The sequence below is a fragment of the Prunus mume genome, linkage group LG2, assembly GCF_029339155.1.
Source record: "Prunus mume cultivar Tortuosa linkage group LG2, ASM2933915v1, whole genome shotgun sequence".
Lineage (NCBI taxonomy): Eukaryota > Viridiplantae > Streptophyta > Magnoliopsida > Rosales > Rosaceae > Prunus > Prunus mume.
This window is the reverse complement of record NC_142699.1, coordinates 27,043,372-27,060,260: the sequence shown is the minus strand read 5'-3', so window position 1 is coordinate 27,060,260 and position 16,889 is coordinate 27,043,372. Positions and strand designations below refer to the sequence as shown.

The 16,889-nt window shown below is 37.3% G+C and overlaps 2 protein-coding genes and 1 pseudogene across 2 annotated transcripts; 2 read left to right on the top strand and 1 right to left on the bottom strand.

The window, feature by feature from the left end:
* LOC148919937 (homeobox-DDT domain protein RLT3-like) overlaps positions 1-3,654 on the top strand; it is a 77,710-nt pseudogene extending 74,056 nt beyond the window's left edge.
* A 3,667-nt stretch (positions 3,655-7,321) lies between these two features.
* Positions 7,322-12,982, bottom strand: LOC103323957 (Protein kinase superfamily protein). Its single transcript, XM_008225986.3, is given in 13 exon segments — positions 7,322-7,539; positions 8,285-8,366; positions 9,121-9,167; positions 10,114-10,195; positions 10,280-10,396; positions 10,897-10,968; positions 11,080-11,318; positions 11,421-11,492; positions 11,639-11,695; positions 11,697-11,720; positions 11,812-11,869; positions 12,029-12,127; positions 12,668-12,982. Coding segments are annotated over 13 exon segments (1,206 nt in total). The 5' UTR covers positions 12,841-12,982; the 3' UTR covers positions 7,322-7,455.
* A 153-nt stretch (positions 12,983-13,135) lies between these two features.
* LOC103324176 (GDP-mannose 3,5-epimerase 2-like) lies at positions 13,136-16,321 on the top strand. The gene is made up of 7 exons (XM_089045579.1): positions 13,136-13,329; positions 13,972-14,382; positions 14,671-14,767; positions 14,852-14,981; positions 15,093-15,225; positions 15,475-15,682; positions 15,771-16,321. The coding sequence occupies exons 2-7, from the start codon at positions 13,973-13,975 to the stop codon at positions 15,930-15,932; spliced, it is 1,140 nt and encodes a 379-aa protein (XP_088901705.1). The 5' UTR covers positions 13,136-13,329; position 13,972; the 3' UTR covers positions 15,933-16,321.
* The last annotated feature ends 568 nt before the right edge of the window (positions 16,322-16,889 follow it).

Below are 16,889 nucleotides of genomic sequence, written 5' to 3'. Positions count from 1 at the left end.
AGGAATTCATGGGTTGAAAGATTCTGAGTTGGCGAAGTCATTGCAGGTAATTTTCTTGAAAATATTGTTATCATAATCTCTCTCTCTTTAATGTACCAGATACAGCATTACACTTGAATTAGTGATGGACTTTGTTTTTGTTTTGCAGATTTCTGAATTGAACCTTTCCAGTGGAATAGAGGAACTAGAGTCTTTAATTGGTTCAACTCTTTCAAGTGATATTACATTATTTGAAAAGATTTCATCATCCACATATCTTGTGCATATTAGTTCTTCTGAAAAGAAAGTGGCGGAATCCCAATCAGATACCGAAGACTCTGGAGCAATTGATGATGACCTCGGTGACTGTGGTACATGTAGCAGTGATGATGATTCTGGGTGCAATTCAGGAAATTCCAAAATGAAAAAGTTGACTTATATGAAATATGGCAAAAGTAAAGATAACGTTTAGTATACACCAAAATCGATGAGAGCCATGCCGGAGAACTAGGGTTGTTAGGACTTATGGAAGGCGAATATTCAGATTTAAGCATTGAAGAAAAGTTGTGCGCAATAGTGGCTCCAATTGATCTTCTTCATGCATGTTCTAGTTTCAGAATGGAGGTAACATATAGAATCTTTGCATGGACATTGAAACCTTTTCTTTGTTTTTATTTTTCCCACTACTATGAGGTTGCCCTATTAAATGGAACGTGTTTAGTCCCTTGTAAGATAATATCATCTGAATGGTTGCATTATATATATAAATACTTTGACAGTAAATATTATTTGAATATTCAATGAGATTCAAGTGCCGTAATTATTATGGTGGTTTATAAATTTAACATTTTCGAACGACTTTTACTTTTGTATTTTCTGTATCCTTGATATTTTAAATAATAAAAAAACTGCTAAAAAAAGTTACTTTTTTTAATATAGGGCCATTTTAATACAATGTTTAAGCCCATTTTACAAAACCCAACCCGTTAGTTATATGAAAAATTAGGTTATATGTCTTCTTCTTCCCAGCGCAGCCTGCACTCCTTCCTTCCGTGTTTCGACTTCATCTCTCTTTCTCGGTCTTTCTTCATGCAGCGCCTCAGTGCCACCTCAAGCGTCGACTCCTCAAGGCAAAACGCCAGCCCAGACCAGCCCAGGCGGCCTAGGCGGGGGCTAGGCGGGCGCTAGGCGGCCTAGGCGGAGGCTAGGCGGGGCTAGGCGGCCTTGGGCTCTAGGCGGCCTAGGCGGAGGCTAGGTGGCCTAGGCGGCTAGGCGGGCCTAGGCGGCGCCCAACTCCCTGGCGGCTACTCACGATTAGGATGAAATCGCAGCGGTGGCCTCCCGCCTGGCACCTTGGATGTATCGGTTTGAAATGCTGATCAAAGCTATGCACCTTGCATAGGAAATCGACTTCCGAAAGATGGTAATCTCCAATGACACGTAAACACATGTCATGCTATCACTTCCATAGTAAATATAAATTTAACCTGCCGTTTAATGAAGTTGAATTACAATATGAGAGAGAAGAAAAAACAAGTTGAATTCCAATAGCTGTTAATTGAAGCAGTTTCCCAAATAATTGATGGCCTCATTCTCATTTCATCCATCTCTCTGCATAATTTCATTTTGATGCTTCTAAAACAAATTAAAGCATGGAGTGGAGTTTATCACATTCTGTTCTCACATGGCTCCTGGTAATATCCATAACACCAGGGCAGCCACAGAGGGCCATAGTGAGCTCAAACTCATCTTTCAGCATTTCGATAACCTGTCTCACGCCGCGTTCTCCGTTTGCTGCAAGGCCATAGATTACAGGCCTTCCAACCTGCAGCAACATTAGCCTGTATTTCAATAAGAAAATCCAAAATAATACAAGCAGTTTAAGGGTATCAGAAGGGCATCAAGCTCGGATAAGGAGGAGAAAAATCTAGCAGCAGAATGAGCCCTGGCCCCAACAAAATCCTTGAAAAGCAGCCCTTAATGGATGTTCACAGCATAACCCTCAGGATATGCCATTTGTGCTCACTGGTTTATTCCATCTCTTGGAGTCTTTGAGCCCTTATCTAACTCGTGCCGGTCCATCATTGAAACATAAGCAGGAGCATCTATACATACTAGAAGAAGTATACTTGTCAAATAAGCAAAGCAGTCATAGGGCTCCTCTTTCTTGGCAGGCACTGGTGACTGATGCAGCTACAAATGTACAATCACTTTCATTGACCTGCCAAAGAAGAGTTGCCCTACGATTGCTTTGGCTTAATGAAATTTGCAGCCTGTCTGATCATGCAGTAGAGCCCTGTCATGCAAAACATAGGCTAGCCAAGGATATACGTAGGTTTTGTCATATTTGAAAATAATGGTAGAGGTAGAGCTATAATACTGAAGTTATTTTTGTTGTACAAAGTTGTTCTGCTTTGTGACTAAGCAAGGGAAATAGTGTGATTTTATATAGGTGGAATGGAAGGTGAAAGCCATATATACAAGTAATTACTAATTTCCCTGATCCCTTTTGTCAATTGTGGCCATATAGCTTTGTCTGAGAGGATGTTCTTGCTATGTGCTTATAGTTTGGTTTGGGATACATAATTGTGATCATAGTTAGATTATTTAATATTATTATTTTAACCGTATCTACCTTTCCCTAACCAATGACCAGAAGCAAACCATTTTGATCCTAATCGTAATATGGAATTTGTGATTCCATCTGAAATATTTGTTTATTTGTTTCATTTTCTTCATGTCTGTTATGTGTTTTCAATTTTTGAAATTTTACCTAGTTACATGTTCTTACAAAGTCTGAATTCAGTCCATGCTAATCTTCCATTTTGCTTTTGTTTTTTTTATTAAGTCATCCCACACTTTCTTTTCTATTTTTTTCTGTCTTCTTTCTCTGGATAAACCCATAACTTATTACTAGTCTACATACTCAACGACTTTGTTCACCATTTTTGAAAATGATTTTGAAAAAAATATTGAGTTTGGACCTTCACTCTCAGTTCTAGTGTAGGAGTATGTGTATATATTGCACCATTCTAAATGAGTTATATTGCTCACACACATCACCTATTAAGATATAACCTCATGGACAAAGCCATGAGAATTGTTTCAGTTTTCAGATTTCTAAGCATTGCAACGATTACTACCATTAGCTTATGCAATGGAAATTTGGGTGTGCCTTGTAAACAAAATGAGAGACAAGCACTTCTAATGTTCAAGCAAGATCTTAAGGATCCTTCAAATAGGCTTTTATCTTGGGTTGGTGAGGGAGATTGTTGCAATTGGACTGGAGTTGTCTGCGACAATCTAACCGGTCATGTTCGTGAGCTGCACCGTGGGAATTATTATTCAGATGAGTATCTGAATTACAGTTTTGTATCAAGAAAACTCTTTGGGTGGCAAGGTAAACTAAATTTAAAGCATCTGAGCTACTTGGATCTAAGCAACAATGATTTTGGAGGAATACAGATTCCTAGCTTCTTAGGTTCTCTTAGAAGTTTAAGATATCTTAACCTCTCAGACTCAAAGTTCGCTGGAATAATTCCGCATCAATTGGGAAATCTCTCGAGTCTACGCTCTCTAGGACTCCGGAGTAAAAGCTACTACGGGATGAAGGTTGAGAATCTCCAATGGCTTTCTGGTCTTTCGAGCTTGCAGAACTTGGACATGAGTGTGTAGATCTTAGCAAAGCATCTGATTGGTTTCAGGTGACAAACACACTCCCCTCTATGTTGGTAGAGTTGCATATGTCCGGTTGTGAACTCAATCAAATACCAGTTGGTGTTGCAAACATGACAAGGCTTAAAGTTGTTAATCTCAGGTGGAACATCATCTGGGGTACCATACCTCAATGGTTGTACACTTGTAGCAATTTTGAATCCCTATCCCTTTATTTGAATCTCTTGCGAGGTGAAATTTCAAGTTCCATTGGAAACTTGACAGCCATTGTCAATCTTCTTGACTTGTCTGCTAATCAAATTGAAGGGAAAATGCCAAACTCATTGGGAAATCTTTGTAAGTTGACGGTTCTTGATCTGTCAAGGAACTATTTCAATGGAAGCGTATCAAAAATATTGGGAAGCTTGTCAGGGTGTAGTTCAGGTCAAATGGAGTCACTGGAGCTGTCAACAAATGATTTTTCAGGTCCACTATCCGATCAGCTAGGAAATTTCAGACAACGCCTCCTTGCACTTTCGAATAATTCAGTATCAGGTCCAATTCTAGTGTCCTTGGGAAATTTGTCATTCCTAGATGAGGCAAGCATTTCTGAAAATCATTTTAATCGAACTCTTCCAAAAACTACTGGTCAACTCAAAATGGTAACGGTGTCTTATGTAAAGAGTATAGCCGGTCGGTTATAATACTTATAAAAAAACTAAAAATAAATAAATAAATAAAAGGCCGGGCGGCTATACGCTGAGCTGTTTAGCCACGTGTCAACAATCGTGTAGCCGATCGGCTATACTATTTTTAATAATAAAAACCGTAGTATAGTCGCTCGGCTATACTCTATTTATATCATAAAAAGTGACCCGCATGTAGCGCCCATTTCGCCACGTGTCACAATAGTATAGCCGACCGGCTATATAATTTTTTAAATAATAAAAGCCTTAGTATAGCCGGTCGGCTATACTATGTTTATTATTAAAAAAACCCCAAGTTGGAAAAGGTTTGATGACGGTTTGGCGCTAGAGATTTTCTTGTTGACATGGGTTTTGCTAACTTGTGTATTGCGAAAACCAGTAACTCGGAACAGAAGATTGCAACAAGAAAAATGTGATTTAGTCTGTATTGCTTGCAGATATGTGAGAAAAGTCTTTTGGGATGATCATCTTAAAGGTCGATCTGAGTGGTTGGTTACCTTTAGAAAGTTGTTTGACATTTGTTGTCTTCACAGAAACAGGGACAGGTACGAAATAAGGTACAAGGAAAGAGGAAACATTTCGTCAAAAGAAGAGAGGTAAGTGAAAAAATTGTTCTTGCAAATATATGGTTTAAGTTAGCAGATTTAGCAACATTCATTTTGCTTTTGGATGCAAGGTGGAATCTAACAATGAGAATCAGACACGTTGGAAAGTTGAGAAACCTAGCAAGGGTTTATAAGGAGTTGGGCTACTCCCCCCATCGCCAATTGGTTTTGGGGTGGAACCTCAACTTCCTTCACTGTCAAGCAAAGAAAAATGTGAACTTGCTTTGGAATGAGCAGATTCCCAAGAACACTCGGATAAGATCGCAATGCTTGTGGATGATGAAGAGCTGGAGCTGATAGAATTACAAGGAATCCCAAATGCACTGGGGTTCTCTGATCATTTTACTACTAATGGATATCATGCCTGTTCACTTTGCAAAGGTTGGTTTGAGGGAAGAACAGAACACTGTTCAAGGTATGTGAATTGCAAACTGTTAGTGGCCTGATTTTGTTAAGTTCTGTTGCAAATATAGGACATCGTTCGTGAAAGATGTTATACACTCCATCTATTATTGCATTTGCTTTTTCTTATTTATGAGGTCTGTTTTATTATTCATGATTATACTACCTATAAAAGCTTGGAATAATTATTTTGTGCTCGCTAATACTGCCTAATGGTCTCTCATTACTCTTACCAATCTTTTTCATCGACGCTCTCATTGCATAGATTGAAGTCATAGGTTGTTCTTGCAGAGATGTTATGCAAACTATGATATACTCGAGAAGAAGATATATCAAGTACTAGAGATATATGGAATGTGGTCTAAATTTGATATTGGAATCTACTTGTAAGTTGTAACTCTCTTTTGTGTAGTTCGGACTAAGTATAGGAATTTGGTTCAAAGTTCCTTGTGAATTGCAGTTCTTCTTTCACAAGGAGGGGAGTCGTTGTATTGTGGGAGGCGAACGCTAGCGAACCATAAGCACTGGGGCATAATTCGTCTTAAGGTCAGAATGTCCAACACTTGCCTCAACTCAATTAAGATTCTTCTAGTTCAATTCTCCTTTTGTGAAAATCTGTTCTGTTTGCAGTATTTATTTGTTTATTTTATAGCAATTTAGCACTCATATTTCCAACAGGGATACTATCTGTGTATTTGTGTTCATGACTTCAGGTCCCGAAGTGATGCTTGGATCATGAAGGAATATGAGGGTGACAGAATCTTTGGAGCCTTCTTTATTATATTGCCCTGCTGGGACTCGGGGATTCTATTAAGCCTGGGGTGCCTGACTTCTGCAACCGTTGGTGTTTTCAAAGAAAGGCGAAATGGTTCTTTTGAAGGTGGAATGCCGAAATTACTAGGATACATTTATTTGGTATGATTTAGAGGAAAAGAGTGTCAAGCAAGTTGAAACTAGGGGTCTGCCTCTTCATCACTACAAAGCAACCATTTGTTGGGGGTGTCTTTGTCTTCTTGATGGCGATCCTGTTAAGAAAGCAGCAAGTCCCCACTATGATCTCTATGACTGCAAACAATAGAACGCTAACCTTGTTCTCCACCACCAAGTTCTTCTCCTCAAGACGATCCCTTATTCTATAACTCTGGAGGGGTTTGAATGACGACTATAAATTAGTTGGGATTAGGAAGCTTGATCATGGCGGCGAAGATGTTACTGTGAGCTATGAAGTCCGTGTTTATAGCCTAAAAGCCAACTCATGGAAAAGGATCCAGAACGTGCCTTGCTGTGGTTCATCATTATATTTAAATGACAACGTGGTTTTGAACGGCGCTCTAAGTTCTAAACAGTTAGACAATGAATGTCAGAACAAGATCCTGCCAGTGAGAAATATCATGAGTTTCCCATTCCAGTCAATTTGGATGTCATGGAAAGCCATCTGTGTACTTCTGTTTATAATTTTATCAAGTCTCAACGTGATGCTTGGGTCATGAAGGAATATGGAGTAACAGAGTCTTGGAGCCTGCTTTATTCGATTGACAAGCTGGGACTGGGCGCTTATAGAAGCAAGTCTTGGCAGTGCTACATTTAAGATAGAAGTGCAGATGATGCTTCAACTTTTGTGGTTTCTTATGTTTCCTGCTAATATGTATATGAGATAAAATTCTCATGTGATCGAAGAGCATAATGTACCAAATTCCAACTTTAATTTGATCTTTTCTCAGCATAATGTACCAAGAATTCTCTTTAAATCATGGACAGAAGTATTTACGGATTGCTACTGAGCAATATGAAGTCAAGATATTTACTCTTATTTCAAAGAACTATAAACTCTATATAAACCTAAGTATCAATTCATTTAATTATCCAGGCACCTTTACCTTTCAATATATATATATTCATAAATCAAGTGAGGAACTAGACAGAATAGAGGAACGGAGGACACGAGCATAAAGCACAGGGAGTAAAGTGAGCCAATTGCAAGTACAAGGGGTAAATTGAGATTTTTGGTAAAGCATATGGGCCATATCAATAATTAAGCCTTCATCTAATTATCCTTGTACCTTTACCTTTCAACATACATTATAAATCAAATCCTTATATCCAAAATCTCAAAGTATGCCCACGGTCATGAAGCGATGATTGAGTACAGCCTGTGCAATTGGCCGTTTTCGGAAGTCAGGATTCAGCATTGCCTACAACCGAGTGAAATAACATTGTTTTAATAAAACAAAATGGAAGTGATAATTGGAAGATATATCTTACATTCCGTTGAATGATTAAAGAAGCTTCTTCCAATTGGAAGATGTATCTTACTCAAACAGTATAACCAATTCAATGCCTAAAAAGAGACTGGACAACAGTAACCTTTTCTTCGACATGGTAACTCGGACTGTTTAGGATATGCTAAGATACCATATTGCATATGTAAAAGGACCCTAAATATACTAAGGGCCCGTTCAATAACCATTTCAATTTTAGTTTTTAGTTTTCATTTTTCATTTTTTGTGCTAGAGTATAGAGGAAAATGAGAGTGAGAATTGGGTGAGGATGAGAGGGGAGGATGGGAGAGGGGAGTAAACAAAGTGAAAACAAAAACTTGAAAGTGAAAACAATTTGAAATAGATTTCAATTTTTAGTTTTTGTTTTCACTTTTGTTACTCATCCCTACCATCCTCCCCTCTCATCTTCTATCTCGATCTCATCTCCACTCTCATTCTCACTTCCATTCAACCTCTTTTTCCTCTATATTCTAACACAAAAAATAAAAACTAAAAACTAAAATTGAAATGGTTATCAAATGGACCCTAAGTGTTTAAAGTGGGTGCCAAAAACGATCATCTATTTATGCTAACTTCGACTATATTAGCTCATCATATGCTGAAATGATGCTGAGATAAGTAAATATAGTTGTGAAAAAAGAAAAAAATACAACCCAACCTGGAGTAACTCCCAACCAGCACCATCTCCAAGATCCAGGAACTTCACAGCATCTAATAGCCGGTCATCTGCTAAACAGTACCTGCCAAAAGGGGTAAAAGGGAAGAAAATAAGCACCTGAGGCAGAAACATCCCAAAACCTGCAAAGAAGGTCTTAACTTTAAAAGTAAGAAAAAATTCAAAAAGTATAATACAAATGTAACATGAGCACACTTTTGTCTTATTCTACATAGACTCAATGAAAAATAAAGACACAGAATCAAAGACAATTAATGTTTAAAAGGTCTTTACCAGTCCATTGATACATTTTAACCCCTGCATTGTTCATCTTTTATATTGTAGTGCAGCAAATCTCCCTAAACATAACTATTATTCCAGCAACAAAGCAGATTAGTAAAACAAGACTTCATTGGACATACAGAAAATGGTAGCTCCATCAGATCAGACTGCAGAACAACTGAGATCACGCTAAAAATGTTCAACTGTAAAAAAGGAGCCGTAGATGGGAATTTAAACTCATAATTGATGTGAATGCTTGATGAAGTTCAGGTCACAATGGATAAATTATGCTTCATCCTAGTGTAGTCTGTCTACCATTAAATTTACCCTATAAATCATTGTGATTAAGCTTCAGTGAGGCCGGACCACATATGTGTAATTTCAGTAACTCAATTCCATGAAACAAAGCCCTAAACTACAGAAACAAAGATAGTGAGGTATGAAGCCCCTACAAGAGCTAAAGGAAGTTCTTTAAACAAAAGTTGAAGTGTTTATTACTATTATATAAACAAACTAATAATCGTTATGAGCACTTTATGATATCAATGATATCTTACTCTCTTGTTGCTCCAAGATCAAGTTGGAAAGTGCTCTCCAAAAGCCTCTGCAAATTCACAACATAAACAATTATGTCTAAAAGACTTGCAAATATCACTATATCTGATGTAGTAGCAACAACAGGGTTAGAAACGAAATATCCTGTTAGCGAATGTCACTATAACTGATGTAGTAGCAACAACAGGGTTAGAAACGAAATATCCTGTTTGTGAATATCACTATAACTAATGTAGTAGCAACAACAGGGTTAGAAAAGAAAAATTATGTTTGGAATCTCAATACTAAACTCATTCTCCCAAGTTTGTGACTAGAAGCCTTTTTTCCCAAAGAGAACTGTTAATGGTAATCAAGGGAGTTGGACCATTTATTTCATTTTTTCTATTGTTACTCAAGAGTTAGTCAAACAGTTAACCTAAGAATCAATGTCAATAGTTTTAAGAGTCAACCTATTTGGGGTTTAGAAAACTGTGTCCCGTAAGTTTTCCAAGTCTTCAACTCTTTAATGTCATTTAGCATTTTGTGGATTCTTTTCAGATTTAAGTATTTGTTCGAAGGCTTGCTGCCTTAGTATCTTCGTCAATAATTTCTCCTCTTCTTTTCTGTATTTTTTATCTCTAATTTCTCTGCATTCCTAGCAGTTTTTCTTCTTATCTCTATTACAAAAATTTGTAGCACCTACAGTACCCCATAATCTTATGTTGTCCTACATCAATTTGGAAAAGAATGGAGGATGTTGAAGAGCTTGCTGCCTTGATATCTCCATCTATACTTTCTCCTCCTTATTTCTCTCTGTAATGTCTCTGCATTACACCAATCCCTACTCTTCTTCTTTTTTTTTCTCGGGTTGTTCCAACTATTAACTTTGTCTATCTACAACCCACCACAAACATAGCAGTATCCACTTTGCGTTTTCCCACAACAATCACTCATACGAGAAAAAGGAAACTATCAACTAAAATCAAAAGAAAAGGTATGGTAACATTATAGCTTACTTGCAAGGAAAGTCCGTCCATTATGCCTGCTTCACAGAATGGAACAAATGCTAAGTATGCCAAGAGAAGACCTGCTTCATATCTGCATGGAGATCATAAAAAGATAGCGTAATGAATATGAGGTGAATTCGAACTTCTGAAATGAAGCCAAAGTGCAACAAATTACATGTCATCTGATATTCCAAAGGCTCTTTTTTCCATAGGAGTGAAGGCACCGGCAGTAGATGCTCGTCTCCAAAGTCCCTCCGATAGTAATCCAGGATACCCTTCTAGATTTGAATACCTAGAAAACAATGTGTTTGGATATGCAACTGTTAAGGTACAGATGACTTACTGTTATTCAATAAATCCTCATATGCCTTTCTTTAATAAATAGATAATTGTATATGTAAATTGCAGTGAATCATAAATAAATAATGGCATTTTGATTCACAAATAAATTAGATTATACAAACTCATTGGAGTGTTGAGTAAAAAAAAAAAAATGACTCCACGTTTATATCCTTATTTTAAAAATATTATTAATTAACCTTTAAAAATTACTATTTTCCTTTTGATAAATTGAAGAGACTCAACAACAACATTTCCTTCTGCATGCTCCCTTGTTACCTCCTCCTTTGTCCGTTGGTAGAGTAAAAGACAGGACCTCAACAATTAAAATATTCAAAGAATCACTAGGCCAAGGATTGAAATTTGGCCAAAGCACCAAAATTTTGATTAAGCATAGATTACACATACAAAAAATATTACAAAAGCAAATATATTATATGACAGTTAGCATACCCAATGTCTACAGAAAAGGCTAGATCCCGAAGTCGTGGGACCAAGTAAGCAGCATCTCTCTCTGTAATTGTGCTGCCAGCAGTTGAAAAGTTTAAGCAGATTTTAGCAGAGAGAAAATTCATAAACTAATTATTTAGATGAAGCACTGTCTTGAACAAAACTGGATATCTCTAAGCAACATACTTCAGAATAACAGAAGCTGGTCCAAGACTCTGGTGCAACCTGTCATGATCATGCATGTAAGCCAGACCTCTCATAATGCCCTGAAGCAGCTTGGTAACAAAATATCTTCTGCGTTTGATTGTTTCCTCTTGCTCAAATTTATTCCAGACTCCCGCTGCACGGTTTCTTGACACTTTCTCACTCATAACTTTAGCATAATCTGCGGCACTAGATTTCCCGTGATTACGAAAAGCAAGCCACTGCACATGATAAATTTCTTCATTCATTCATTGTCTCTACCAAAAGAATTAATAAACACTTTGTATAAGCAAAGTCTTGAGAAATAATTTCACATAACAAACCTGCTCTCCAGTTTTCGTTTCAAACCCACCTACGAGTATTGCAAGATTCTGACAGATGCCATTTGAACTGTTCTGAAAAAAACAAATAAACAAAAGGACAACACTAAAAAACAGGAAAAGGAAATGCTTTTGGTATTGATATTGATTGTAAGTAATTGGGAAACGTTGCATGCATATGCAATCATTTATAGGGTAATTTAAGTAACAACTTGTATTACTTGAAGGAATACGTGAGCATTTAGCTCATTAGCAGCCATCATATCCGCCTCATTTCCCACCAGCTCGTTGTCCAGGATAAACCTTCATGCTTAAAAATGTTACTGTTCAATAGAAATTATGAGCCTATAAAAGTGAATCAAACTAAAGAGAATGGCATTGATAACAATATTACCTTAAAAACAACCGGAGTCCCTTTCAGTGGACCCTGAGAGACTCTCCCATCATATAGCCTGCAAAAGAACTGCCATGAGTACTATTAGCATCAGAAGGATAATAATTTAGAGATATCTTATTCACAATATAGATTTCCTTAGAGCTAATTTCCTCAAACTGATAGGACCAGTCATTGTGTGCCTAAGCATACCATACATATATCCTTTAGAATGTACCTGATCTTTACACTGCCTTCTCCTACATCTTGAACTCTCAACCGCCCCAAATCACCCGATGAGTATTCAGTATCTTCGCCCAATGGAGACCCCGAAGAGCTGTTTCAGGCAGAGAAAAGGAGAAAAAATCAATAAATAAAATAAGATCAAATAAAAGAAAGAATAATGTATTAATAATGTATGAACCAATGAATCCAAGTAGAATTTTTTCAATCTACAGTTTTCCATTTAACTTTCTTCTTTTCCCTTTGGTTTCTTATCAAAAGATCAATCAAGCGGACGGTGATTATCTAAATTAATAAGAACATACAGCACTTCTTTTTCCTCCAATTTCTCAGCCACCAAACACAGAAAGCATGTTCAACAACTATCAAATAAAATTTAACTCTAATTAACAACAATACTGATAACTGCCCAATCAACAACCTAACCTTCGTTCCAATTGTTTAATCAGAAAAACAAAAAACCAAAACAGAGACAAATTCATAGGACATTATGACCCCCAAAATCTCATAAAAGCTTCCATCTTTATTAGGACGTACAACTGCAGCTCTATATAGAAAACTTTTCTTCTTATTTTTTTCCTTTCATTTTCTTATAAAGCAAACAGAAAGTTAAGCAGCGTTGACAAAAGGATACCTGGTGATATTCATGAAGCCATAGCTCCCAATGAGTCGACCCACCTCGAACGAATCAGAGTTTGTGATCAGACTTGCTTTGCAACAGAACCGAGTCGTCCGAGTTCTGAGTAGTGAGTTGGGTTTGTGAATGTGACGAAGCGGAAAGAGGGAATCAGGTGGTGCGCGGAGCATGGTCGTTTGCTTAGCTTCCGATCGATCTTTTTTCAGTGTCCTTCTGAAGAAATGGCGCCAAGTGGTTGTTAGAGAAAGTTCGGGGAGGAGAGGATAAGGGGGTTTTGTTTTTCAGTTTTTTTTTTTTTTTAATGTTTTTTTGGTTTCTAATGTTCAAATAAAAAGTTATAAGATTAAATACGTTGACGGGATTTGGTCAAATATTAAATTTTATATTGATAAAATTGAAGTCCCGAGTCCCATTTTGATAATAACATCAAAATTGAAGGGAGCGTAGATATAGATTTTACACTCTTTCTAAGAAAAAAGAAAAGGAAAAAATAAAGTACAACACTGCGTAAAGTGTGTCGGTCCTCACTAATTTGCTTGAGCTTTGCTTTTTTGTTTACTTAGTACTGGCCATTCCTGCTGGAATTCTATTCGAAATCTTCCAACCTCTCGTTCACACTGCAATTCATCATCTTATTCCAACATCTCTCAGCTTGCAAGGTTCGTAAGCAACTATTTTGGTTGAAAATAATTTCTGGGCGTGGCGGTTTTGCTTTGATTTCTTTCATTTTTTCACTGCCTTTTCCATTCATCGTCTCGTCTGCCTCCAGTTCGATAATTTTGCTTATGGGCATGTTTTACTTTATGCAAGTATTGTGATTTTCAGGTTATTTTGATTGTTGGGTTGTCTTTATTTCCTTGATCATGAGGGTTGAGGATGCTCTGTTTCACTAATTTTGATTTTCTGCTGTTTATGTAAATTCATTTGTTTATTATTCCGCAGTGAGTGTTTTAAAGTGATGGTGTGGCATGGAGTTATGTGATTGTTTTTCAATTAACATACAGTTTTTGTGTACCCTGTTATGTTTGCCGGGAAAGTGTAGATAAGATCATAAGAAAATGTAAGCAGTATCAGAAATCCTACATTATCTACCCTTAATGGAATTTTAAGCAGTATCTGTTCTTCTTCCTTTAAACCAACCTCGGCATTAATTTTAGATGGCACCTTTTTAACAATAAGAAACTTCATTGGCAAGGCACTTATTCGATTTGTTTAGATGTTAAAATGCTTAATTAATCATAGATGCTGAAAAATCTTCACTACAAACTCTTCACATTTTTTTGGTATGTGTATTGTTGCAGAATGGGAACTACTGGGGGAAGTAAATACGGTGAATACACATATGAGAACCTGGAGAGGGAACAGTACTGGCCTTCCAAAAAGCTTCGGGTTTCCATAACGGGGGCTGGTGGTTTCATTGCTTCGCATATTGCCAGGCGACTGAAGAGTGAAGGTCACTACATTATTGCTTCTGACTGGAAGAAAAATGAACACATGACAGAGGACATGTTTTGTAATGAGTTCCATCTTGTTGATCTGAGGGTGATGGATAACTGTTTGAAGGTCACTTCTGGTGTTGACCATGTGTTCAACCTTGCTGCTGACATGGGAGGTATGGGTTTTATTCAGTCCAACCATTCCGTCATTATGTATAACAACACAATGATCAGCTTTAACATGCTTGAGGCAGCGAGGATCAATGGAGTTAAGAGGTTTGTTTGCCTTGGATTTGTTATCTGTTTTTAGACATTTCAGTTAACTTATTCCACTTGGTTTCAGCAATGTTCAAGGGTCTATTGATCCACACTAGTCACCACTATAAATACCTTCCACTTCGTTTTTTTTTAATTTTACAAAACAACTGAAATGGTTCTTTTATCTGTTCATTCTGTTTTTGAAGTCTTTTTTTCTACACGATATCACATATGATTTCAAACTTCTGGTTTTTTTTTTTTGCTGGTTGAATATCTGCTAACTCGATTTCTCATTATGGTTTGCAGGTTCTTTTATGCATCTAGTGCTTGCATTTACCCTGAATTTAAACAGTTGGACACTAGTAATGTGAGCTTGAAGGAGTCTGATGCTTGGCCTGCGGAGGTTTCTGCTGAGTTCTTTGCATTCAAATATGTTAATTATGAAATGTGTTTTCGTCATTTTTGAATCCCTTTGCTTGTGTAATAGCCTCAAGATGCTTATGGCTTGGAGAAGCTCATGACTGAAGAATTATGCAAGCACTACAATAAGGATTTTGGTATTGAGTGTCGGATCGGGCGGTTCCACAATATTTATGGACCCTTTGGAACTTGGAAAGGTCAGCCTCCAGTTGTGAGTTCTGTTATGACTTGATACACACTGCCGCACACGTATATTTTTGTATTTTGGCATATTCATTGTTGCATTTTGTTCGTGATCTGTTTTGCAGGTGGTAGAGAGAAGGCCCCTGCTGCTTTCTGTCGAAAAACCCTCACTTCCACTGATAAGTTTGAGATGTGGGGAGATGGCCTACAAACGCGGTCTTTCACCTTCATTGATGAATGTGTAGAAGGTGTCCTAAGGTAATACTGCCTTCAAATGAAAACATTTGTTGCTACAATTTGATATTTTGTGGTACTCAAGATTCTGTTGCTTTCATTGCACATCAATTGGTTTAATGTTTAGTTTACTGTGGAAATTGTAATACTCTTCTATCAATCCCTCCATCATAGGAAAAATAACTGCCTTTTAAGCTTTATTTGAAAATCAATAAGTTGGATTTTGAAAAGGTATAATGGATGCATACTGATTTGACATTCAAATGCATTCAGATTGACAAAGTCTGACTTCTGGGAGCCGGTAAATATTGGAAGTGATGAGATGGTTAGCATGAATGAGATGGCTGAGATAGTCCTAAGCTTTGAGAACCAGAAGCTCCCCATCCATCATATCCCTGGCCCTGAGGGTGTTCGCGGACGAAACTCAGACAACACTCTGATTAAGGAGAAGCTTGGCTGGGCCCCTACCATGAAGTTGAAGGTACAATTTTTCAGGAGTGATTTGTTTTCTTGACTGAATCTCACTTCTACCGAATGAACTAATGTGTGTTCAACTCTGATTTTAATAGGATGGATTGAGAATTACATACTTTTGGATTAAGGAGCAGTTAGAGAAAGAGAAGGCTCAAGGCATGAATTTGTCAGGTTATGGATCATCAAAAGTAGTGGGAACCCAAGCACCTGTTCAACTGGGCTCTCTTAGAGCTGCTGATGGGAAAGAGTTGCTCTAAAAACTACCAAGACATATATGATGAAGATGACTTCATAATTTGCTTACCCAGCATATCTGGATATGACAGATTTTCATACATAAAGCAACTGCATGGATTTGGTCTTAATTATTCTTCAGCTTTTCGAACAGCAGCCATTTCATGAATATGTAGTATCTAGGGTAGAATAATGTTCTGCGCTTTCTTTTACTGATGAAAGCTTTCGATCAAATCATAGGTTTGGAATGTCATTATATCAATGGCAATTAGTAGCGATGAGTGTTTGTTGTCCAGCTAGAAGATGTGATCTCTTGAACAAAAGAAGAAACAAGGGTTTAAAAGCTCAAGTATGCATATTGGTCATTCTAATATCTATACTTGTGTGAATAAAGTGATGTTAGACAACAAAATACACGAGACTCCAGAGTAGTGCATTATGAAAGGCATAAATGGGGCAAAGATCAAACTGCAATCTATGGGGCTTTCACCTGTTTTTATTTGGTTGTCATAATTTTCCTAAAAGAAGAGCAACATAAACTTTCCCTCGATTTCTCGCCATCCAATCAATCCTCGAATGGGCAACAAGCCCCTTGCCTGTTTGTTTTTAATATTAGAATAGGTAATCTAATAGAATATTGATTCCTCGATATAACCATGTTAGTTTTTATGACTCCTAACTTACTTGTTAAGCAAGAATATTTGAGACCTTGGGGTTTCCTCGGATTACTAGGATTTAATTATGCGTCATATTTTATCAATGAACATAAAACCCTTAGCCACCCAAAAGCACAATAACCTCTATAACCAGATCCCAGAACCTCAAACCCTAAACCCAACCTTTCTAGTTTCAACCATGTCAAACATCCCATAGGAGCTAATCTTTGACATCCTTTCAGGCTTGAGCAGAAGGATTTGATCCGATAAACGTGTGTTTCCAAAGCTTGGTATGCTTTGATCCACAACCAAGACTTCATCAAA